This window comes from Mauremys mutica, chromosome 19 (assembly GCF_020497125.1).
Source record: "Mauremys mutica isolate MM-2020 ecotype Southern chromosome 19, ASM2049712v1, whole genome shotgun sequence".
Classification (NCBI taxonomy): Eukaryota; Metazoa; Chordata; order Testudines; family Geoemydidae; genus Mauremys; species Mauremys mutica.
In genome coordinates this window covers 16,034,184-16,060,095 of record NC_059090.1, presented here as the reverse complement: position 1 = coordinate 16,060,095, position 25,912 = coordinate 16,034,184, and the positions used below count along the sequence as shown (strand labels likewise).

Sequence of the window (25,912 nt, the reverse complement as noted above, 5' to 3'; positions counted from 1 at the left end):
TTAAATATTAAGGGTGAAATCTTCAGCTGGTCTCAATCAGCATTACCGAATGGAGCCATGCTGATTTGCACCACTTGAGGATCTGGCCTTAAATAGTTCATAAAATATGATGCGTCTTTTGGAACACACTGAATCTCTCAAAAGTTTGTCAGCTGAATTATGGATGTGAGCTGCAAAGTTCCACAGTTATTATTGGTGAGAAGATGAGAATTGCTTGTGAAGGTTGATGTTTGAAGAAAATGGAGTGACAGATATGAACACAGCAAAATCTTACTTCGTACCCCATGTTTCAGATGCTACTCAGCCCCTGTGGGATTAAAAATTGGATACTTTGGTTTTAAATTAGGAGCTCTCTAAATCAGGTCATCAAAAACCTAGTCAGCCTGATCTGCAAAGTTAGAATGTATTGACCTTTTCTCCTAAACCCAATCTGCTGTTTAGGAAAAATAGACAAAAAGGGGATTGGACAAAAAGAATGGATTGTCAAATGAACTGTAGTATATGTTTGAATGAGAAACGTTTACCTTTCATTGATTGGTGATTAAGAAGCAAAGAGATTACACAACTAAGCAAAAACAAAATGTTAAAGAGAATTAAGGAGAAATTTTACATGATCATATATATTTTAGCAAGAGGCATATAGAAGTATCCTCAGATATTTAATCAGGAACTGCAAAGAGTGGAGGAATGCTATGAAAAGAATGGCAGATGAGTGGACAGCAAGTTTCCTTGTTCTGATGCTGGTTTCGAGGGTGCTCTGAATGCAAGTTAAACTAGAGCCATAATATTTTCTTTTCTGGAAAAACTGCATCTTTTCTCAGTGCTTTCATGGTTCCACAGAGGAGCAATTAACTGGGAACTCAGAGAACATATGGCAAGATGCCCATTTTTATTTGTTCAGAAGGTTAAAGGTTACCTAGAGCATAAAAGAGCTTTTTCTTGCTTGGACAATCCTGTCACTGTGTAGATCAGCACAACTAACAGCCTGGCAAAGCCCCAAAATAGTCTAGAAATATTTGGAAAACTTTAAAAGAAAATATAAGATTCCATTAATTTAAATCTATATATATATACATACTCCCCAGCCACACCCACTCACACAAAAGGTACATAGAAACATACACTAGATTCAAATTAGTGGAAACTTTAGCTTCCTTTTAAGTTTGGCAAGGCGCGCGCACACGCGCACACACACAAAATATATATCTATATTGGAACTATCCTTCCATCATAAAGCCTCATTTTATTGTGATTCATGGAGATTAAGAATTATCTCTTATCCTTTGAGAGCTGATGCCATTTCGTTTTTCTTCACCATACACCCACACTGCTGTTTTTTTCTGATCTAGATTTGTAGCTTAGCTACTGTAACACTGAAAAGAAAGTATCCAATAATACCTTCCTCTAAAGATGTCTATATTGTGACTGCCTGGTTAAAGTCAGTAACAAAGACCGGAGATGTCAGCTATTTACAAAAGGAAATAAAAGGATTTACTGTTCCAAACTTCCCGAGAATATTCTAATCATACAGGTGTTTCTTGTACAATTCAAGTTAAAATAAAGAAAAATGTAAAATTAGAAATCTGCAGCTGGGTCCTTTTTAAACCAATAATTCTACCAGGATTATTGTCTTTATATGTTTAGCTAAAGTAAAAGAAGGGAGAAAAGACCTCAACATGGTAAGTGTTTGCTAATGGGATCAGAGCCAACTTTATTTTTCTTAATATTTCAGGTTTCCTCTCCTTCTGGAATCTGATGTTATGAAGTGCAACTGGCCACAGTCATGGAACTGTTCATAAGTTCACCTGAACCAGATCAGCTGCCCAGAAACCCCACAGTTCTATGGATATAAAGCATGATGGCATTGTAGTTGCTGTTGCTATTGAAAAAGACAATTTTTATGGGGGAGGACACATTCAAGTGATGGGATGAACTTATGGGAGGAACTAATACAATTTCAAACGGTGATTCAGGGGCCGTTCTGAAGGTGTGAAGGGCCCAGTTTCAGTAAGGGTATGGCCAAACCTTTTTTCAGACTACAGAAATTTCTTCGGCGGACCCAGTTTCTGCTCTTCTTTCTCACAGCAGCTTACCTAATGGCTGGCAGCCTTCTCCTATTACAGCGATCCCGCTTGGTTATCCAACAAGGCACACGTGGGACCTCGAATATTCAGGTCTCACCGGTTTCAGACATGGTGATAGGAGTTGGAATCCTAGATACCAGAGCAATGCAAAACCCTCGTTTGAGTTCTAAGCTTCTGGTGGACATGGATATGCTCCATGATCCAACATCGGATCAGAGGTATGGGCCACGGTGGCTAATGTCCCGGAACTCAGAACTGAGACAGCTAAGAAGAAGATGGTTTCACAGGTTCATTAATGAACAAGAACCCATGCAAGCAATGGGATCTAAGGTGATGCAACATACAGGCGAAAACAAAGGTAAGGGCTTTTCCCAACTTCCATTTTCTGTCATGTAGGACTTTGTTTCAGACAAAGATTGATACCTTTCATAAGCATGTGAGAGGTATTCTGACTGCTTACAGGAATGTACTTCTGTATTAGCTCTTGAGCATTTACAAACTATTTTATACAAGCTAAGTATATGTATGGTTCCAGAGGGGTAACCGTGTAAGTCTGTATCAGTATCACCCTAACTCATGCTGAAAAATACATACATGTGCTGCCCCACTGAATTCAATGGGGAAACAGGCATGACCAAAGCATGAGTTAACACAGCAGAATCAGGCCTTATATTTTCTATCTGTTTTTGTAAAAACACTGGCTAGTCTCCTTGGGCTTGATTGTACCTTTAAGGCCCAGCCTGGCATTTGGGTCAGTGCAGAGCTGAACCACCTCATCGAGGGTACTGGAAACCAGTCAGCCTCTCTAAACTCCCTGGTGCATTGTGGGAGTGAGTGCAAACTGCTACTCCCCTTTAAGGGGTGCAGGATACTCTCCCCATGTGACTGTCTGGTTCCACCAGCTGGTGTGGCATGGGTGGGAAGGGAAATGGAGCCTTGTCTTGCCGTGCTCTCTTCCCCACTTTTGGGCACAGTGTGATCTTTAGGAAACCCTGCACTCTCTCTAGTGCATGGAGCTGCTATTCTAGCCAGCCTTAAAGAAGGCTTCACAGTGGGATGAAGGCTCTGTATTCCCTCCCCACACACTACACAGAAAGAATTTCATAATTGCGAGCCTCGTATTTTTAGAGCATCCCCAGCCAAACGCTCAGGATGCGGCCTGAAAATTCATAGTAAAAAAGTAACAATGATTTTATATAGAATATCAGCAAGAGGTCATAAAATATTCATCGTGAAGCTATAGTGTCTGACAGAAGGAAAGGAGAAGAAAATGAAGTGATTTAAACAAGGGTCATACTTAGAGCTGGGCAAAAAATTTTGGATGGAACTTACTTTCATTGAAAAATGCCGATTTGGGTGAACTGTTGAATTCATGTTGACTTCACCAAATCATTTTGGCTGGTAAAAAATCCCCAGACTCCCAAAATGTTTCATTTTGACATTCTCGAAAGAAAATCTTTTGATTTTTTCAATTCGCAGTGACTTTTCGTTTCAAATTGTACCTCAATTATTTTTTTTTAAAAGAAAGAGGTAAAAACAAAAAAACCCAAAAAACCAGACTACACCACAAAACGAAAATGAAATGTTTTCTCTTGGGAGGAAGTAAACATTGAATTTGATTTGAAACAAGTTTTTTGTTTGTTTGTTCTGTGACTTTTTTTTTTGCTTCAGCCACTGAACTGACAAAAATTCAGTGATTCGCCTGGCTCAGTGATTTTCACAGTCCTACCGAAGAGTCCTATTGGAGGAATAAGTGAGACTGAGGCTGGAGGCTGAGACAAGGGTGGATTATTAGAAAGAATAAGTTTCACGCATTATGGTCCACCACAGCAGAGATGGTCACCTGCCCAAAGTAGAATTGTCAAAAGTTTCCGTAACAAGTTAGGCACCTAACCCCCACTAGTTTCAAAGGGAGTTAGGCTCTAACCTTCTGAGGCACTTTTGACAACCCCATTAGTTGCCCGTCTGCATCTTTTGGTGTCTAAATATCTTTGAAAAGCTGACCTGAAGAACCTATTAGAGTACATGGATAGACTCCCACTGATTTCAGTGAGAGTTGACTGTAATATAGCCAAGGCCCTACAAAAGAACAGGATAAGATGGATTCAGTCAGCCGCATTAAAGACAGTCAGCCTTAAACATCTGTAGGGCAGGAGTAATATGATCAAACATGCTGCTTCCTTCCAAACAAGCTGAAAGCGCAAAAGCCCTACTATCAGGGAATTACAATAATCAGAAGGATTTGAGTGACGGGTGCCAGGTCACTACAGGATAAAAAAAAAAGAGCAAGCCATTATGTGTACCAATATATGTTGAGCTCACTGTAGTCATCTGTAGCAAGTCCACTAGGACACTGTAAAAGTGCATGCGAGTTTTCAGCACCCATGGACAAAGGCTGCCACAACAACATTACACTGGAACAGATATGCAAGGTACTAATGACCCTATCTAAACTTCACTATCTCTAGGCTTAATTGGAAAAGGCTGTGGTCTTCTGGCATGTTCCCTGGCCAATAAAGACCTAGAGGAAAGGGACTCCGAATAACTAGATGCCACATTACCAACATCATAAACAATATGAAGAGCATATAATCAAAAGAAATAACATTGTCTGAAATTCCCCACAAAAAGATGTCAACTGGTTGCACCCAATGTGGACATTTTTGGAAACTGAGACAAGAAGTTAGGATTAATGGTGCACAATAGATGGATCGAAGTATTGCAGCTGGAATTCTCAGGTTGACAGAGAACCAGATTCAAACAGTACTCATGGCTTTATGGAGTAAAACTTCACAGTTAACTGGTTTGGGTGGCAAAGATCATAAGGGTTTATGCAATTTAAATACGGTGGAGTCTAAGGGCATGTCTACACTTACCAGTAAATTGGCACTGCTGCTACCAATGCACCAAGTGTCGATTTAGCAGGTCTGGTGAAGACACGCTAAATTGATGGAAGAGCACTCTCCCATTGATTTGTGTACTCCACCTCCCCAAGAAGCATAAGGGAAGTTGACTGGAGACGCTTTCCCATCAACACAGTGCAGTGTAGCCATCACAGTAAGTGGCTCTAACTACGTCAACTTCAGTTACGTGAATAACGTAACTGAAGTTGCGTAAGTTAGATCGATTTACTGCGGTAGTGTAGACCAGCCCTAAGTGAGATTCAGCAGACTGCACTGTGTCTGTAGACTGTGGGCTTCAGACTAACAGAAACTCCTAGACTAGCAAGAAACACAAAGTCAAGCTGTTCCTTACACTTGTGGTTGACTCAAACTTGTGACTGACCTGAGAATGAACCCTTAGGAATGAATCAATTTGTTTTCAACTAATAATTCTTCCCTAACATTGGTTCCCACATACTTTAATGTACTTCTGTCCAAAGGATGACTGTTTGTAAGAATCAGCTGAGACACCTGGGAGGTTAGTATTTAACAAGTTCAAAGGGTCTCTTTTTTGATCGTGAAGACAGTACACACCCTGCTTTTGCTCACCCAATAGATGACTGGTGATTTAGCAAGGCAAGGACACATCCAGCACATGGGCTTGACAGGTTTGTTGTATCATGTGTGACGATATTTGAGGGGAGGGGAAGAGACCTTCATGAAACCGGTTCACATTATGTTCACTTCATCCAGATTCCCTAGGATTTGTACTTTCATGCTTCACATTTTTACACCCCAATATAGTTCTGATGGGTTTCAAGGTGCCGTCTGAAATAAACCTGGTTTGTTGGCTTTGATAAATGCCCACATGCCCCATGACTTAAAGTCTGGACAGCAGAAGAAACTATCAAGATGGTAGCTCTGATTCTCCTCTCGCTCATGACAGCTGTATGCTGTTCTAGCTCTTTTCACTTCAATTTAGCTGTTGCTGAATAGGTCTGGTGCATGTGAAGAGAGGGTGAGACTGACTGGAGACGTGAGAAAGGGTGGCCTAGAGTGCAGAGTGCTAGCTTGGTAGTTGGGAGATACCGGTTTATTTCCCTGCTCCACCATAGACTTCCTGTGTGACCTTCAGCAAGCTACGTAGTGCCTCAGATCCCCATTTTACAGATTGGGAAAACAGAGGGGTGCTATGAGGATAAATACATTAAAGATTGTGAGGTGCTCAAATACTACGGAAACAGAGGCCATGGAAGTACCAAACATACATAAGTATCTAGGGTTTGCCACCTATGCTCAACAAGGATTTGACTAACTAGCTATCCAAATGCTATGCTTGAGCAGTTGTGGGGTGGACACACCAGCTAAACATATGAGCAAGCCCACCTGCTATCAGTATGAAGCTGAGAACGGAGGCATATACAAATAAAACAGCCGCTTTAAGGCGATGTGACATTTTATTGAAAGGAAATCACCATGTGAGGTTGAAACTTCAGCAGGCATTATAATCACTAAGTATTTCATTATATCTTGGAAGAGATCCATAATGAAATAAAGAGTGAGTAAGTTTACTAGGAGAGGGGAAAAACAGCACACTCTATACATGGAAAGTTTAATTGATAGTAATTTCCAAAGGCTTGCTAATAATGCTGTTATTAATATTGTCACTTCATGTTCATTTGAATATTCAAATGATGCATATTCAAATGTGCATAATCCAGTGAGATGCAGCAATAAATAATCTCTTGGCTCCTTTTCAGTTAGCAATTATAACATCAGCAAGGCACTAGATTAATGGCTGGTACTGGCATCGGTATTAACTACGTTTATGGATATTTTCAACATTAATGTATTTTAATGTAATAATTTGAAGAGCTCATAGTTCAACAAGGCCAAGATTTACAAAGGATCGTAAGGGTAAAATTTTCAAAAGCACCTAAATCCCATTTTCAAAAGTGACTTAGGGCCAGATTTTCAAAGCTATTTTGGTCCTGAAAGAGTGAGATTCTCAGGTCATAGAAGGATTTTCAAAGGAAGACTAGGCTGTGGGAGTTATCAGTTATAAATCAATGGGAGTTAGGCACATAACCTACTTAAGTGCTTTTGAAAGTCATGCTAGGCACTTAGCTGCATCTTTAGGCATCTAAATACCTTTAGAAATCTGGCCTTTAGACCCTTTGAAAATTTTACCCTAAGGAAATAAGGCACCCAGGACAAGATCCTCAAAAGGACGGGCCTAACACCCAGTTCTGGGATCGGAGTGCCTACTGAGATATGGGACAAACTCACTTAAGCACCTTTAAAAGTCCCAGTCTGACTTTCTTGAGCAACAGTTTGGCCATTTAGATTGTAAAGACACCTTGGTGTGAAATTACTGTCAATACAATACACCTGGATCATTTAAAAAAAATAATTTTCGGAGGGGGGAAATTTTACCCTGGTGCAGAGAACCAGCAAAAGGTCTGCTTTCCTACTAAGATCATCACAGCATCTGTGATGCTCCTACAGGATACAGCCTCAAAGGATACAACTTTGATAGGGCTGGAAAAATTTTTGATTTAAAAGGGGAAGGCAGTGTCTTGTTGTGTGTAGGACGCTAGATGTGGTTCTAGTCCCAAATGGGGTCAACAACATTTTTGACCAAACTTGTTTTGGTTTTGGCAAAAATATATAGATTCATATAGAATATGTATAATGGTTTATGTCAAAACTCCACCCCCAATAAATCCTTCTACAAAATCAAAACATTTTGTTCTGACATTTTCAAAACAAAATGTGCATTTGTTTTTTAATTCATTATTTATTTTTATTTTATTGTTTCCAAGTTTGTTTTATTTTTTAAAAAGTTTTTTTTTTGAAGAGCTCAAAATCAAAACAAAACATTCTGTTTGACTCAAAACTTTTTTTCCTCCCCAATTTGACAGAAATTTTGAAAAATTTCAGATCTGGGTCAACTCAGCAATATCCCCCTCACCCTCCATTTTTGTGGAATTGACAGGTAACTGAAAAATCAGTTATTCACGCAGCTGTAATTTACAGCTTTGCCAACTGACTTGCTGCATGACTTTGGGCAAGTCGTTTCACCTCTGTTTCCCCCTACCATCCTTAACTTTCTTGTCTATTAGGATTCTAAGCTCTTCAGGGCAGAGAATGTCTCTTCCAGATATTTGTACAGCACCACACACAATGTGTCTCCCAAGTATTACTTCTAATACAAATAATAATACATGGTGTGTTGCTGTGCAGTAGAAGATATTTCCAGCTAATAATAGTGCATATTTCTAGGATGCTTTATAAGAGCTCATATGGCTTCATCAGAAATTATCATCCCATTATATGTTATTCACTATTTGACAGACATTATCACTGAAACACCATTGCATTCTAAGGTCATGTGGTCTGAGTGATGACAAAGATTAAGGCAGATATTGATAAGTAGATAAGAGAATTATAGGAGTCTACAGTGATGGAAATTACTCATGGGGGCTAGAACCAGGTATAATTTACATTAACTTAGATTCTCTTATGCTATCTCTGAGTTTGACAAGAACCCATGTTACATTTTCAGTGGCAACTGGGTGGAATCAAGCCCCTGAAATCAAAAGGCCCCACTGAAATATAAAAAATTCTTATTCCAGGTGCATAACTCACATTTCATTAACAGCTTTTTGTAGGTGTATATTCACAGCTTGCGAATTTTCTAATTGCATGTTTGCAAATTACCAATGTGCAGTTCTTTGAAACTACTGTGCTGTTTGTGCCATTGAAATGTTGGATTTATTTTATCAGCTCTGAATTCTCCATTAGAATGTGGAGCAGCTTTTTTCCCCCTTGTAGTTTGATTTATTACTCTTCAGTATGGTTTTTATCAATTCTAATCTTATTTTCCCTTCCTGTCTATGGATCACATGATACTTGCATCCTCTAATATTCCTATTTTAATAGGAATCAAATTCCAGAATCAAATTTCCTCTCATTCTTTATACCCAAATGACTCCATATACCTGAATCACTCCACTGTACATTATAAAGCATCTCCATATTTCTTCTGGTGGGGAATTCTTTTAAGTATATCACAGGCTACACAAGTTTTTCATGTAGTCTGTAATTGAAATAAAAAAGACAAGATGTTTAATATAGGAGGCAGGCTGAAATATTTTGCTTTCAAACTCTAAGTAAAGCCAGGTGTATTTCAAAGGTCTCAGTAATAGCGATGTGAGAGGAGGTGAGGTTCAATAGGATAGACAGACAGAGAGCCCCATAGCTAAGGCTAAAGTTACCTTTCCACTGCAGACTCAGTTTTCAATACAGCCCTACCTATTTCAAAAAGAACCAGCTTCCTGAAACTTCTTACACCTCATTTCATTCCAGGGTAGAGCTTTTCAGGGAAGTTTTTGAACAATCCCAAAGGTTTTTCCAAGTCACGGTATTTGTAAAAAATATACTTTCCCTTCACTCTGAACATTTTTCCTAACTCATTTTGTTGGCTTATCGTGCGCCATATCTTGACCAATTGCTGCAGCTGCTCTGAGCGGGTCTGCTGGTCCCAAGCTGCTACAGAACTAGCTTAGCTGGCTAAGGGGAATCCCAGGATGGCATAAGGGCCAGTATGGCCAACACTATTGCCCTAAATAGGTGAGCTAGCTATAGAAAGAAGGGCATGGCTGAAGCGCTGTTGCACTTGGTGACTGCTACAGTAGCTTCTGGCTGGTGGGGGCTGTTACAGCCAGGTGCAAGTTAAATGCTGCCATAACTCGCGCTGGGGGCTTAACTTGGCCCTGGCCTGGCCGTAGGAGGGATGCAGAATAGGCTGCATGGAAGAGGATGTAGGGTACTGGGAACTTAGACGGGCCAAGGGACAGAAGATGTGGAGGTGTGGTGAGGACTCAAGACAGGATGACCTAGAATGGTGGATCAGGGATGGTGACCAGGGTGGACGGAGGGCTCTGTTGCCATGGGTGATGGACAGAAGGAACTACTGAAGCGAGTAAATGAGTGTGCAAGGATCTAGGAAAAACATAAGGACCTTATATTTTAAAATAACTTTTGTGGATAAGTTTCCTTTTCCCCTACATTTCCCTCACCTGTCCACTCCCCACATACCCTACCAGATATAACCCCCACCAGCATTCACAGCTATCCTCTTGCCTTTCTGTGGTGGGCCTCATCCTTACTTTGCCCCCTCTCACCCTCAACCTTAACTTCACCCCCAATAACAAAAAGATTTCTTAGAAGAGCTGAATGTCAACACGACTAGTCTATGTATCAGCCCAGGCTGCCAAACATATTGCTACAACTTTAGCAAATAGCAAAGTGCCATGTATAATGAAGGACCTTGAATTTGCAGTTGAATGTTCCAGGATGTAAGATTATCTCTAACTATTGTGCTATTTCATGTACTTTAGGCACTTATGTTGGATGCTTCAGTGATGATTCCAGGGAGAAGACATTGAAGGGAGCTGTGTTTTATGACTTAAGAAAAATGACAGTATCTCATTGTCAAGAAGCTTGTGCTGAGAGGTAAAGAGAGATTTTTACTGCACTTTTCACTGTTCTCCGATAACAAAGGGAATTTAGAACTGAGTTCACAATGTGGAAGAATGTGCATATATTAAAGAGAAGACAAACCGTTTTGAAAACAGTTTTTACCTCATGCCTCCAAACATAAGGTTGCTTGGCAACACTGCAAAAAGGGGACTCTTTCACCCCTGCCTAACCACAGAAGCAAAGCCATTTTGGGGTCAGTGTCCTTCCCTGGAATTACTGCTTGGCTACATGGAAATGAACAGAGAGTGCAGGAAATGTTCGCTGGCCCAATTTGTGGTCTGAACTGTAACGTGACCTACACACTTGCACATGGGGAATAAGAGGGGGTAAGAACCGGTCAGAATGTTGGCTCTGCCCCCAGGCTCACTGGCCACATTAGCTGAGCCAGCATGTGAATCGGTGGTAAGAACTGATGGCAGGTATGGGCCTGCATTTCTCCACCAGTCTCTCTGCTCCCAGGGGCAAGAGGAAGCAGAAGAAGAATGGAGACTCAGAGGTGTGTCTCAGGCACACCGCTTCCTCAGCTACATCATCATCATCCTTATGTGCTACCCATTGTTCAGGGCAATGCTTAAAAATCACTGTGTAACCAAGAGAGACTCACTCTTGGGATATGCTAATTCCTCTAGCTGTAGTGCTTCAGGTTAGCAGGGCCTAGCAGAGCCCACTTATGAAAACTGGCGAGACACTTTATGATTCAGGACAGCTTGAAGTATTGGAAGGGTTGATCTTGCTCAGGATTTAACTTGGTGCACAGGGGAATTATACTCCAGAGCAGATGCTCATATTGGACTCAGGACACACGGAAAGGAATGGTTATTATCCCCATTTTACAGATGGAGAATTGAGGCACAGGGAGATTAAATGACTTGCCTGAAGCCCTACAGACAATGTGTTGGGAACTGAACCCAGATCCCCTGAGTCCCAGTCCAGTGTGTCAACCACAAAACCATCCTTCTTCAAAGCTTGTTTAGTATTAATTTTTAGTAACGATGATTGTGATTACAAGTATTAAATGACATTAGGTTACATTCAGACTGGAGAGGAGCTGAAGAGGCGGATACAATAAATAATACTGAAAGTAATAATACAGCTCTGCTTGAACAGCAATAGGGAATTAGCCATTAACTCTTACCCCACCAAAAAGAAACGTAAGTGGGAATCCCTTTACAAGCAGTTTATTGATTCTTGTTTGAAATATATTTAAGAATAATGAGCCAGACCCTCAGCTGATGTTAATCAGCATAGCTCCAGATCTCACCCTGTGTTCTCACAGCTGTGTGTGTGTGTTTATCTTGGTGTCAGCAAGAAACTCAGAGAGAGAGAGAGTTCACCTTAAGAGAGAAAGGCTTTCTATTTGTATGCCATCATTTTGTACTGACAGTTAAACTACATCCATGCAAAAGTTAACTTCCTTACACCAAGCCATATGTCAAAATTTTTAACAGACACCTCCACAATCAGAGCGGATTGCCCTTTCATACTTATTTTTGGGTTTTCTCATTTTATATAGCAACTGTTCACTGAAGCACACTTTTATACCTTGAAGGAGAAAAGGAAGCCTTTAATCTAAAATTGAAGTAATAGCCAGTTCTTTATTTTGACCATTTGAAAGTTCCTTAACTGGATCAAAATTGGCTCCTTTTAAAGGCTAGTCAAGATAGCTTCAGAAATGGACTTTTCTTCTGTGCTGCTCTAAATGGTCAAATACTTTACAAAAAAGAGCTAAAATATTTTGCTTGGACCAGGACACATCTGACATTCTAAACAGGCTCAGGCCTGAGCAGTACTTGGATCAGAACCTCCAACAAACACTCTTGTTTCAAGAAATGGTGCTGTGATTCCACAGGAGACACTACTGAACCAGTACCCAGCATAGTCTTAAGAGCACTGTGCTGTTGGGCTGTCATTTGGATAAGACATGAAAATAAAGTCCTGGGAAAATATCACTATTAATATTTCCTTAGCACTTCTTTCAAAAGCAGGGGTATTAAAACTGAGTGCACTGGGCAAACTGCCATGGGGATCTTTATATTCCGCCTAACAGAATTCCCTGTTTGCTTTCAACTGGATATGTTATTCTGCACTTCTTGCCAATCACTGTCGTGCCGTGTTGTTATTCACCTTTTTAACAGTCGCTGCCTTGTTGCCCAGAGTTGGCTACATTTCTTGTGGTGGTCAGGGGCATGTGTATAGAAGTTTCCCAAGTTTGCCAACTGCCCAGAGAAACTTTGGCATGAAAGGGTCCAGCTGTATTCAAGGTGTTGTTTTCTTCCTACAGGGCTTATACCTACGCTGGCTTAGAGTATGGGGCAGAATGTTACTGTGGGAACAAGCTCCCAGTAACTATTGCAAAGCAAGAAGAGTGCAACAATGAATGTAAAGGAGAGAAAGGTTCCATCTGTGGTGGGGTGAATAGGCTGTCTGTCTACAGGGTGGAGGAGCTGCGGGCAGGGGCCAAACGACGTAAGTAATGTAAAGGTATTTGATGAGTATTTTCTCCCAACAGGGACAGGGCATTCAGCATGCTGTCCTGAGTAAAGTTCATCCCGCAAACAGGGAGCTTCAGACATCAGTGGGGGAAAAAAGTATCATTCCACCCTCCAGAGAATCCTTCAATGGGGTTTGAAACATGGAAAGTGACAGCTGACATTGCAAAGATGCTTCTAAGGGCATGAGCCCATATCTCCAAAGTTACTTAGGCAACTAATTCCCATTGATTTCAATAAGAGTGAGGTGCCTAAGACTTTGAGAAGCTGGACCATGATGTCCACTTATGGCTGGGGCAAGTATCCAGCTCAGCTTGGATGGTCATTCAACTATTTATTTAGGAGGAGTGTGAAGCATCTGACTCAGTTGCATCAGAGTTGCTACATAAAGAGTTTGAGTAACCATGGGAACCAGTAAAATATAGAGCATTATGACTGTCACCTCAACAAGAGGTTATCTGCAAAAAAAATCTGTCTTGCATTCATTATCACAGGGCAAAATGCAAGTGTATTAGAAATTTAGGAAACCTATTTCTTCTGCCATTCGCTTAAGAGAATGCATGTACCATTCTTGCCCCAAACTTTCTCTTAAACAAAATCAATACGTTTCTGTTCCCAGTGGTAGAGGAATATGCCTCTGTCTCTTCTAGATGAGAGCTGGTAATGATATGACACAAAGATTTGCTAGTCCCTACAGGACACCTATTCTCCTAATAGCTGGGGTTTGTGGGGAATTGTGACTAATTTTGAGTTTTGCCAATTCTTGTTTGCCATTCAGTTAGGATTTATCATGGGAAATAAAATAGATAAACCTTCAGACCAACACAAACCACATAAATATCTAAGCAGCTGAGCAGTCTTTACTTTTACAAACCTTCTGATTTCTTAATGTTACTATTTGCTGAGAACAAAACAACAAAGACCTCAGGTTGCATCAGCATATATGGTGAAAGAAGAGTCAAGATTTGTACAATAATGCCAACTGCTACACATTAATTATAGATCACAGGTACACAGACCTAAATTGCTAATGTCAGGCCGACAGGTACATTGGCAAGTTTCCCAGGATTTGCATCACTGTTTAATTCTGAAGGAAGGAAGGAAGGAAGGAAGGAAGGAGTGTGTGTGTGTGTGTGTGTGTAAGAGCCAGATTGTGATGCCTTTGCTCACCTAGATTAAGATTTTACTCTTTGAATGGTCCCATTGAAATCAGCAAGACTACTGGCCAAGTAAGATACTAATCAAGGTAAATAGGGATAGCAGAATATAGTCCTGGAAGCTATGTAGAATGAAGTGATCTATGGAATATAATCCACAAAGCAGATACGGTGTATGCTATTGCTGCTTCTGCCTGCTTTCCCACTATTTTGCCTCTAACCTGGCCCAAAGGGTCAGTGGTAGAGCAGGTCCAAATTTTTCCAGTGGAACAGTTTTCTCATCAGATAATGCTGGTTTGACAGAATCAAAACACAGGAATGTGTCTATTGTATCTAAACTTTCCATGGAAACCAGGCAGGCAGGCCAGCCTCCTTAGTTTCTCACCAGCCTGCAAATCAGCCCACGAGGTGGTGGACAGCTGCAATGCTGAGGTCCCCAGGCTCCCCAGCAGCCAACCCGATGGATTTTCTGGATCCCTAGCCTCTGTGGGCCACCTGACTCCCTAGAAGCCCAGCTGATGGGCTCCCAAAGGTATGTCTCCACTGCACACTAAGCCGGAGTCTGTGAGACCTGAGCTTGTGGACCTGCGCTTGAGCATCCACACCATAGTGTAAACTTGGGTTTTAAATTGCTGGACCTGGGTCTGACAGCCACGCTTGTGTGTCCATGACTCAGGTGTGCTGCTTGAGCTGCATCCACACTGCAAAATGAGTGGGGTTTGGACCTCAGTCATAGCAAGACTTGAGCTCTGATCCTCCACCCTAGCAGGATTCTAGGACCTGGGTCTTCAGTGCTTGCTGACCCAAGTAAGACTGATTTGTGTGTGGACGGAAGGGGGATTTGGGGTCAAAGCTGAGTCAGAGCCTGGGCTTAGTGCACAGTGTAGATGTACCCCAAGGCTCTCTAGGTTGCCCGGCTCCCAAGCAGCACAGCTGGCTCCCAGGGCACCAGTTTGCCAGCCTGGAAGTTTTAAAAAAATTCCATTTTGGTTCATACCACTGAAAATTTCACATTTCCAACATTTTATTCTGATTCAGAATTAAAAAGAATTATGCAAATGTGAATTTGTCCACTGGGTGGAAGTTAATCATTATCAAGAGAAATATTTGCACCAACACTGTCAAACCAAGGTACCTAAACTTAGATGCTTTAAACTTAAAGGAACATAATAAACTAGTTACTGATTAATTGCAGTAGACTGATCCATCCCCCATTGACAAAGGCAGCAGGAAAGTTGGTCTGTTCCTTCTTTCAGTAAAAAAATACTTTACTAGAATCCACTTCTTTTCAATGTTGACTTTTCTTTCTGATGGCCAGCTGGGGATCACTTCAGTGGGATTTTTATCAGCATTTATAAGTAGTCAGTGCAAGTGAAATTCACTTATTTGCAGAAGTCTATGCATCCCTTAAGGCCTCAGAATAAGGCTAGTGTGATTTAAGGAAGACATAGGCCATCTGCTGGCCCTCTGCACTTAGATGAATATTATATAGTATGAGCAATATCATATGCCTCTTATGCTGGAGAAATTCCTATCTGTGAAGTTAGAACTATATCCTGGCCTCTCTGTGCCATTTAGAAAGGAGAGTCTCTGTCCTGCAGTGTAGCTGCAATCCATTAAGTGATCATGGCTCCTGTCTTTGTGAGGGTGTTTGGTGAAAATGGAGGCTCTGGCATGATGCTCTGGGTGCTCAGAGAACAGACTGTAGAGCCTACGCTGGGATGCTGGAAGGCATGGGCCAGGGCTCTGAAGGGGCACTGAGCAGTCTCTCTCGGATGGTTCTTGCTCACAAGCTCAGGGTCTAATTGATCACCATTTCAATAGATCCCTTCATTCTACAGAGCTTCCAGGGCTATGTTCTGCTATCCTTATTTACCTTGATTAGTACCTTACTTGCCCAATAGTCTTGCTGACTTCAGTGGGACTGTTCAAAGAGTAAGGTATTACTCAAGGTGTGCAAGGGGGTCAGGAAGGAATCTGAGGGGTCATGAAGGAATTTTCCCCCAGGTCATATTGGCAGTGATCTTGGGGGAAGTTTGCCTTCCTCTGCAGTAGGGGTGTTGTGTCACTTGTCAGGCGTTTCTGGGTGTCTCTCACCTAATCATTTCCCTGTCAAATACTGATGCAGCTCAGTCCCTCCTATTCTCTGCCTGTGGTACCTAATAGTTTAGTCTTCTGCTGTCTGTTATGTTCTGATCTCATTTTAGTTGCTGGGTTTAGTGTGAGGGGTGGTGCTGGTGGCCTGCGATATGCGGGAGATTATGATCTAGTGGTCCCTTCTGGCCTTAAACTCTATGACTCTAAGTTACAAGCTGGGTCTCATAATTTATTAATCAGTCAAAAGAATGAGCACAAACAAGTGAGGCTCTCTGTGGTTTGGGATCACCACTCTTCTTCCCACTCATTTTGTTTGGGGCAAGGCCTTCAGAACAATAGAGGAATGTGAATGCCTTTTGCATAGATCTTATATAAAAGCAGAGTACGTATCAGGCTGGGGGGTGGGGGAGGCTTGAAGGGGCTTCCACCCATCTCTTGTGCTCCTTTGCAAGGCCTCCTGGGATCAGGGAGTGCAGCAACTGCCGTCTTGACTGAGTCAGGGCCCTCCAGAGCAAAAACCAGCAGTCTCTACAGCTTTAAAGCTTTATTCCTCAAGCTGAGAGCTGTAACAGACTCACATCCTCTGTAGATTGGGCACAATGGGAGATGCCTAAGACACACACGGAACCAGTGGTAAACAATAGCCCCAGCTGGAGCAATGTACTTTGGCCCTGTTACCACTCTGCAGCTACAGTTAAACACAATAGAGCCCATCATTTACATAGGGGCAGAATTTGGCCATCTATTTATAGATTTCTCCCTTGCAAATCAGGCAGACTAAGACAGAACAATGCAATATGCTTAAATTATTATCTGTTGGCTGTGCACAGAGCCTGCTGCTCTCCGGTCCCTTGAGAATGTAGGTGTAGGCTGCTGGAGCTCTGGTCCAGATCAGATTTGATAGGATTTGCCATAGGTTCATAAAACTTTTGTTTCGTGAATCATATATTAATGTGGGAAGCAATGAGTCTTTCAAGAGCCTCATGGGCAGCAGGGAATCTTCTATGTGGGTTTTTTTTTTTTGGTGCTGTGTTGTTTTTAACAGTCTGATCCTATGGAGAGTTCTTTCTCCCCACAGCTTGTTATTTTGTTTGCACGTTTTTTGATCGGACAAGGCCTTTCTGCAATGTAGCTGGTGCTATATCCTCTGTTAAAGTTACAGTTCATCTTTAAGGGTATCACTGGTTAGAGGAACAAAGAACTATGGCAGAGGACCACACAGCTCAGAGTGGGGGTTGCTGAGATGCTTTCTTGGGATGTCTGGAAATGTAAGTCACCCTGTTACCCCTCTGCCTCAGCATAAGAGGGAGCTGGTGCTAGATTGTGTGGCAGCCCCTACTCGGCCAAGCAAACTCCTTAGGACTCCACCAGTCCTAACTTTGGCTTGCAGGTCAACCCTTGGTGTACTTCAGTCCCCAAACACTCCAGAAGCATCTCCCTGCAGCATCCAGCCCATCACTGGTTACACACAGAAATGATCAAATCCACTGCCTCCAAAGAGACAGAATATATACACCAGCTTCCTGGCTCAGCTAAGGAGGCACATCTTACTTGAATGTAACAGCACCGAGATGAATTTATCATAAAATAAGAATATGTTTAGTAACAGATTTAAGTGATAATAGAGTGATAAAATGGCTACAAATAAAACAAAAGTACAGTCACACTTCCTCATGACTAAAACTTAAGTCAACAGGCTACAATCCTTGACTAAGATAAGTTTCAATGTCACCACCCCACAGGGCTGGGTACCCACCATTCATGCAATGCAGGGAGCACTAACCTTTCTGTTCCCTCAGTAATGGATAACAAAAGGGTTCTTTCCCCTTCTTATTATTGTACTGTGTACCTTTGAGATGTATTCTTCTGACGCATATCTCCAGATAGTCTCCCTTGCTGTTAGTTCTCGTAAGAACATAAGAACACATGACACCGATTTTTAAAAAAGGCTCCAGAGGCGATCCTGGCAATTACAGGCCAGTAAGCCTAAATTCAGTACCAGGCAAATTGGTTCAAACTATAGTAAAAAACAGAATGATCAGATACATAGATTAACATGCTTTGTTGGGGAAGAGTCAGCACAGCTTTTGTAAAGGGAAATCATGCCTCAACAATCTTTTGGAATATTTTGAGGGTGTCAAACATGTGGGCAAGGGCAGTCAGGGTGATATAGTGTACTTGGACTTTAAGAAAGCCTTTGACAAGTCTCTCACCAAAGGCTCTTATACAAAGTAATCTGTCGTGAGAAGAGAGAAGGTCCTCTCGTGGATTGGAAACAAAGGATAGGGAGGGCAAAGGCAGAGCAGACCTCTATGCCACCAGAAGATCCCTTGCCCTGAGGTGATCCTCCTGTGGTTGGCTTTGTTGGTGTTAGACCTATAATCCACCAATGATGTAGTGGAAGGTGGTCGTACCACAATCCAGAATCGAGGCCGAAGTCTTTCCACCTAAAATGATCAAATGTCCTAATTCAGGCCGTCTCTATTAATGCCTGCGGGTTTTATCCTACATATACCGTGGTAAGGTCTGACAGCACTACTATTTATAGGGAACCGTACTGTGTAATTGAGCAAAAGTCAGGCCGTAAGCACAAGTAACCTCCATTTTGGGGTCTGAAGCAGAGCTGCAATGTCACAGAACAGCCCAATCTCCCCTTCCAGCATTCGCGAGGCAATTATCAACCAGAGTCGCCCTTCCCCAGACAGAGGTACTCGAGTGCAAGGAATTTATACCTCAGCCGGCATGAATCATATAGACCAGCTAAGGATCAGGACCATAATGTATTACACATCTGATTCGAGGAAACACTTGGAGCCAGATCTCAGCAGATCTTGGTTGCTATTCACCAGCTGAAGATCTGGCCCCGAACAGATTTGAACATTGCGGAGAGAAAGGGCAAGTGAGAGAGTTGCAGTTTTGACAGCCTCATTCCCCTTCACACCTTCCAGCTATGATGTCACCAAAGGTCGGGGACTTGTTGAGGGATGGAAGTTAGTGCAGGACTGGGGAAGTGTTCTTGGTTAAGGGTTCTGTTTGGGGCCATGCAAAAAGAGCTAGAATATCAAAGGGACCTTCTGGAGATAGAGGAGAGGATTGGTGGTGGGGCATGGAAGAGAAGGATGGGATGGGGACGGGGGAGCTTGTGGTTGTTTCAGATGGTGGAAAGGAATAGGAGGATAGGAAGAAGGAAAAGGGAAGAGTGAGAAGAGACATCAAAAAGTGTGGCACAAATCAGATACGTTTCACATCAGCATGTGACCATTCCGATTGTCCTTATCTAAACTAGTAAGCCTTCATAGGTTTGCCCAGTTCTAGCTTATAACATATAGGCTGTTCTTTATAATCAGCTGGCGTGATGCACATTGGCATGCTCTCATAGGGGAACAGCTCTGGGGCAACCACCATGTCATCTCATTTGTACAGTTCTTCGCACAATGAGGCCTCTGCACGCTCTTCTAATATACCTAGTAAAGAATTATACTGCTGCAGTAGATGGAGAAATAGTTCATCTTGAGCTAGTACTTTGAATTGGACCTTTTTGGGGGGTCTGGGGGAGGGAAATCATTATGGAATTCCAGCAGTTCCTGTCTTTACCTCTGTCATGCTCTTATCTCGGTCTTTTTTCCCTCTGATGGTCTCCATATATCTTTGCCATCTTCTTCCTACCCCCTCGCCCCCTTCCACCCCACATTTATCTATGCATGATTCTCAGCAGTGCCATGCTATACAGGACTGAAAGCAGGCAATGTGACAGTGATGGTGTGTTCAGATCACATGATAAGATGGTCATCCACTGAGCACTGGTACCCTATCTAGCCAAGCACAGCACATCAAAAGCCACAGATGCAGCTTCTGTACTGGAATAAAATAAATTACTTCTAGGAAACATTAGTCCCAACCCCTCTCAAATAGCACAACTGTAAATTGTCAGAGCTATGGGGCAGGGTTACATGGCCCAATTCATTATGAATTGCTTGGAAAATATTCACTTTTGTCTTGGGACAAATGGGGTGCTTATGAAATTGAAGTGAAGACCTGGCCTGGATGAGGGAAGATGCATGTGTATGTATAGAGAGATCTAGCAAGGGATATGGGCTTGATTTGTCTTTAAATGCAGCAAAGAGAACACATGTTGCTGTTGGAGAATTAAAGATGCCCATACACACAAATGCTGGACCTGAAGCTCTTCTCTTGCTGGTGTAGGTCAGCAGTAACGTCACTGAACTCTAATATTAGACCCTGCTCAAATGTGCGTGAGATCAAAATCTACCATAAGGGTACACTCATCTGTGCAGCCGCCAGACTGTCTCAGGGGCTGATTCAAGGCCGTGGAACGAACTCCCACAGAAATGGAGGACCATCACAAATCTCCGCACCTTCCACTCCAAGTGCAGAGTATATTTCTTCAACCCAACTTCTCGTGTATAAACACTAAAGCTCCACTGCACGTGCAGTTCTCCTGGGGCGAGGATGAGAGAGAGAATGAACCACAAGACAGATCTTGCTCATGTCACTTATTGCTCTACAGTGTTCTGAAAACCTATGTAGAATAGAATGGATCAGATCCTTTGCCTCCTGTAATCTTATCACCTTAGTGTGTATCCTGCTCCTGACTGTTTTACTCCTTGTTTTCTTATTCCTGTTGATTATACCTTGGACTCCACTTTTTTTTGGCACACTGAGCATATTTTGTTCCGTCCCAAAATAAAAAGAAACAAAAAGATACTTTTTGCCTGGAAATTTCATAGCTGGCCAGTACCATCTGAACATGCCATTGTCCCATTCATTTCTAATAAGGGTACGTCTACACTAACCGCCAGATCGGCAGGTAACGATCGATCTATCAGGGATCGATTTATCGCATCTAGACTACACACGATAATTCGATCCCCGATCACTCTCCCGTCAACTGCTGAACTCCGGCTCAGCGAGAGGCAGAAGCAAAGTTGACGGGGGAGCAGCGGCCGTCGATCCCGCACCGCGAGGATGCAAAGTAAGTGATTCTAAGTCGATCTAAGATACATCGACTTCAGCTACGCTATTCTCATAGCTGAATTTACAAATCTTGGATCGATTCCCCCCCCCCAGTGTAGACCAGGTCTAACAGTAGTTAGGCATCCAGATCCTGTAGGTCACTTTGAAAGTCTCAGCATTAAAAAAAAAAAATCATTCAGTTCTGCAAACAGAGTGGTTACCATTGCAAGGTCAGCATTTGGCACCAGATACTGTAGAGTGGTACCTGGGCTAGCATAATGTTTTCTCGTATTTAAAACAGGGAGGTGGCTGATTGGTACGTGATTCTTTTAAATGGTGATCACTATATGCGGATCATCAAGCTGTTGAGATGCCAACACAACAGTTTAGCTTATCAAAAATAAGATCAAGAGGTGATTATGGTGTAAAGCTACCACGGAGAAATAAGCTCCTGGTGAGATAATAGTGGGTACTAAAGGGCTGTTTAATGTAATGGAGAAAGACATATCAAGAACAAAAGGCTGGAAGTTAAAGCCAGACAAATTCACATTGGAAATAAGGAACACAGTTTAAACAGTTCGAGTGATTATCCCCTGATGTGATAGATTCAAATCAAGACTGAATGCTTATGGAAGAGATGCTTTAGTCAGACAAGTTATTGGGCTCAATACAGGGTAACTGAGTGAAATTCTTTGGCCTGTGCGATACAGGAGGTCAGATCAGATGGTTGAATGATCCCTTCTGGCCTTAAAAAAATCTATGATTTTATGAACAAAAGATTTTGTGAGAGAGATGATACTGGCAGTGTGGCCTCTGCAGATCCCTACTGAGAAACAAGCAGATCACCTTAAAAATTGCATCTCAGTGATTGCATCTCTGATTTCTTCCTTCCACTGAGAAAGGTAAAATTTTAGGGTCCCGATACTAGTTGCATATACTCCTTTGTCACTGAGGAGCAACTCCATGGAAATCTGTGGATTTACTCTGAATTCACTGGCGTAACTGAAATTGAAATCTAGGCCATGTTGCCAGACAGTCATATGCATGTAATCTTGTCAAGGGCCCAAACTACATCTCCTATTAGTTCCGTCCAATATTAACTATATTTGCCCATTTACCATGTTTTTTTGTAGACGCTCTATTGTTTAGTTGATAGAGCACTGGACTAGGACTCAGCAGACCCGCATTTTATTCCCAGGTCTGTCGCTCGAGCTTGAGCAAGTTGTTTCATTTCCCTGTGCCTCAGTTTTCCCATCAGTAAAATGGGAAGAATGATATTTGCCTCCTTTGTAAAGTGCTTTGAGATCTAGGGTTAAAAGTGATGTAAAAAGTAGGTACTGTTGTTATGTGACTGGGTTCGTAAAATATCATGACTTTCCGTAGCATCATCATTCACCTTCTCAAAGAGTAGGAAAGCCAATTGCATGACTAGGCTAGTATATTTCCAGGACAACTTTGCAAAGGGACATTTGTCCTTGTATGGTAAGTGGGACAGAACACTACACTCTAAGTACTAGCAAGACTCAGATCTCAGTTATTCATCTGTAAATCTGGAGTAACTTTACTGATCTCTTTAGTTACTGAGCATTTACACTGGTGCAATGGAGATCAGAATCTGGCCCTCAGGATTTCAGCAAAGAGCATGCATTCTCCCTGAATGACTTGTAAAAGCTGAGTTTAGATTTTGAAGGCTGCAGTGAGATCCTCTGATCTGAAAAGAATGCACATGAATGAGAAGGGGGGGAGGATGTCTTCATAACTGAACAGATGTGCAGAAAGGTGGGTCCCTGAAGGGGCTTCTGAACTCATTTAAATTCCATTTCTTCTCTGGTGCAGATCATGGGAAGCTCTGTAGATTTGTATCAGGGCTTTTAAGCCTTTCAGGGGAAATATATCTTCAAAAGAAAACTGGGGCTTGCAAACAATAGCAATGCCCTCCACCAGCGGAATTTAATTTAAATTCTTCTCTGCAGCCCTACTTTCAATAGTTAGTACAGGGCTAAAGGGGTGTGTTCCTTTCAGTATAGCAGGACTTGCAATACATTTTCCTAGTGTCTCTCTCTATTTCGCTTATTTCTAAAGTACTCTGAAAATACATATATATGGAGAATTCTTTTTAAAGATTCAAATGAATATTGTCCTTTGTGATAGTGACAGGCTACTATGGATGCTGTTTTCTCAAGAGAAACCTATTTCATATCCCCGCAGGGAGGAACGTTATCTATCGAGGATGTTTTAGAGCTCCAGAAAATTTAACAGTCACCTTTCCAGCCTCTTTGATACAGTCCAATTTGACGGTGGAGATGTGCTCTGAATTTTGCTCCAAGAAAGTAAGAACAGTTCTCATTTCGCTTTTTTCTCTGTATGTGTTAATTTATGAAGTAAATGGAGAAGCTTAGTGTCTTTGGAGCTGTGGATTCAAAAATTAGTTTCCAAAGGACAGATTTCTTGAAAGGAAGCTCACAGTGTCTAATTAGTTATGTGGGGGAGGAGAAATCAGAATTCTGCCACTAAAGATGATGTACAGGGAAACCAATCCTAAGTGACCATCCAGTGGGCCAGCAGAAAGTAACGTGACATACAATATTGACTAACAAGTACAGACCTGAAATGAATGCTAAATAGGACAGATTCTTCCCTTAAGAGATTCAAGTTCAGCACCTTGAATGGAAGAATTATGTCCAGTTGTACCTCCTGCTGCACTGCTTTGTAGCTTGTGGGCCTGATTCTGATCTCAGTTATACTACTGTCAATCACCAGTCACATTGCTGAACTCACTGGAATTACAGCAGTATAATAGTCGTGTATAGGCGATCAGTATCAAGCCCTGGGGGCCAGATCCTCCACTGCTGTAAATTTATACCAGATGAGGATTTTGGCCTCTGTGACTACACACCTTTAAAAAACAAACAACAACAACAAGTAGTATGAGTGGGGGAGAAATATTATCTGGTAGCATTTTATACCAACTTTGCACAGGTGTAAGGGAGTGGGTCCAAAGTGTCCAAAATAATTTGGACGACAATCTGATCATCAGTGCTTTGACCTTATTCCTGTTTCACACCAGCTTTACCCAGAGGTACCTCTATTAGCTACAATGGTGTTACTTCCAGTTTACCTGAATGGGTGGAGTTTAAGTTCCACTTTGATTCTGGGAATGATTCTCCACTCTTTTGCATCGTGTGTGATCATTTTGACAGCTGTCCAAGGTGACTACAAAGGGTCTGATTCTCATTTACACTTGGGGCTTTAAAGTGGATGTAGATTATGTTTATTCCCAATTGAAGGCCACTTTGTACTGCCACAGTGGCGTAACACTTGCGGGGGGGGGGGTTGACCTAAGATATGCAGCTTCAGCTATGTGAATAGCGTAGCTGAAGTCAGCGTATCTTAGGTCAATTTACCTGGCCGTGAGGACGGCGGTGAGTCGACCGCTGCTGCTCCCCCATCGACTCCACTTCCGCTTCTCGCCTCAGTGGAGTTCCAGAGTCGACGGCAGAGCGATTGGGAATCGATTTTATCGCATCTACACTAGACGCGATAAATCGATCCCCAATAGACCGATCACCAACTGCCAATCTGGCGAGTAGTGTAGACGTACCCTTAGTTTAAATGAGAATTAGGTTCTACTACTGTTATAATTGAGGTCTTATCTACACCCAGTTTTGTACCAGTATAACTGGTTGGGGTACCGTTTTTTTACTGAAATAACTAGATTGGTACAACCTCAAGTGTGGATTCAGTTATACTAGCCCAAAGATTCCTTAAACCACTAGCTCATTCTCCTTTTCATATGAGTCTAAGCTATAAGCACCTTTATTCTGATATAATTGTGTCCATACTGCAACCAGGAGGTGTGAATGCAGCATGTGTAGACATGCTAGCTTTGATCTAGGTAGCTCATTACAATAGCAGTGAAGCCATGCAGGACAATCAATTTTTTTTTCCAATATCCAAATTTCTTGATCAAGGTATAGTCAAGGTCCAGACTTCATAGAAAGTAACACAAAAATAACAACAATAATAATAAGTAAATAAAATGATTTTGTGGATCCTGACTGGGTATGCACTTGAGGGATTAACCTGTGCTGCCACAGCTTCACTGCTATTGTTACCAAAGGTACCTAGATCAAAGCTAGCTCAGGTGTGCATATACAATCACACATCTGATTGCAATGTAGACATACCCAAAGGGGGTTGTACTGCCCCTATAATGGCATAGTTAAAATGATTCCACTTACGTGTTTAGATAAACCCTGAGTGGAGAATTCTGACTTAGTAACATCTTACACCCACTTTGCATTGGTGCAAATGACCACACAGTGGCTAATAAAGTTCTGCTACTTATTTATTGGCCTGTAGACTGACATAGAGGTCATAAGAATGTAAGAGTGGCCCTATTGGGTCAGACCAAAGGTCTATCTAGCCCAGTATCCTGTCTTCCAACAGTGGCCAGTGCCAGGTGCCCCAGAGGGAATGAACAGAACAGGGAATCATCAAGTGATCCATCCCCTGTCGCCCATTCCCAGCTCCTGGCAAACAGAGGCTAGGGACACCATCCCTGCCCATCCTGGCTAATAGCCATTGATAGACCTATCCCCCATGAATTATTCTAGTTCTTTTTTGAACCCTGTTAGGGTCTTGGCCTTGGCATACATCCTCAATCGACTGGGTTTACATCT

At 42.1% G+C, this 25,912-nt stretch overlaps 1 protein-coding gene across 1 annotated transcript in view; it reads left to right on the top strand.

Moving 5' to 3' along the window:
* Positions 1–25,912, top strand: part of WSCD1 (WSC domain containing 1) — a 56,323-nt gene that overhangs the window by 11,795 nt on the left and 18,616 nt on the right. Inside the window, exons 2-5 of the mRNA XM_044993839.1 lie at positions 1,733–2,442; positions 10,372–10,486; positions 12,795–12,979; positions 23,439–23,560. Of these exons, the coding sequence (XP_044849774.1) occupies positions 2,016–2,442; positions 10,372–10,486; positions 12,795–12,979; positions 23,439–23,560 (849 nt within the window). The 5' untranslated portion in view covers positions 1,733–2,015. The remainder of the gene's footprint in view (positions 1–1,732; positions 2,443–10,371; positions 10,487–12,794; positions 12,980–23,438; positions 23,561–25,912) is intronic.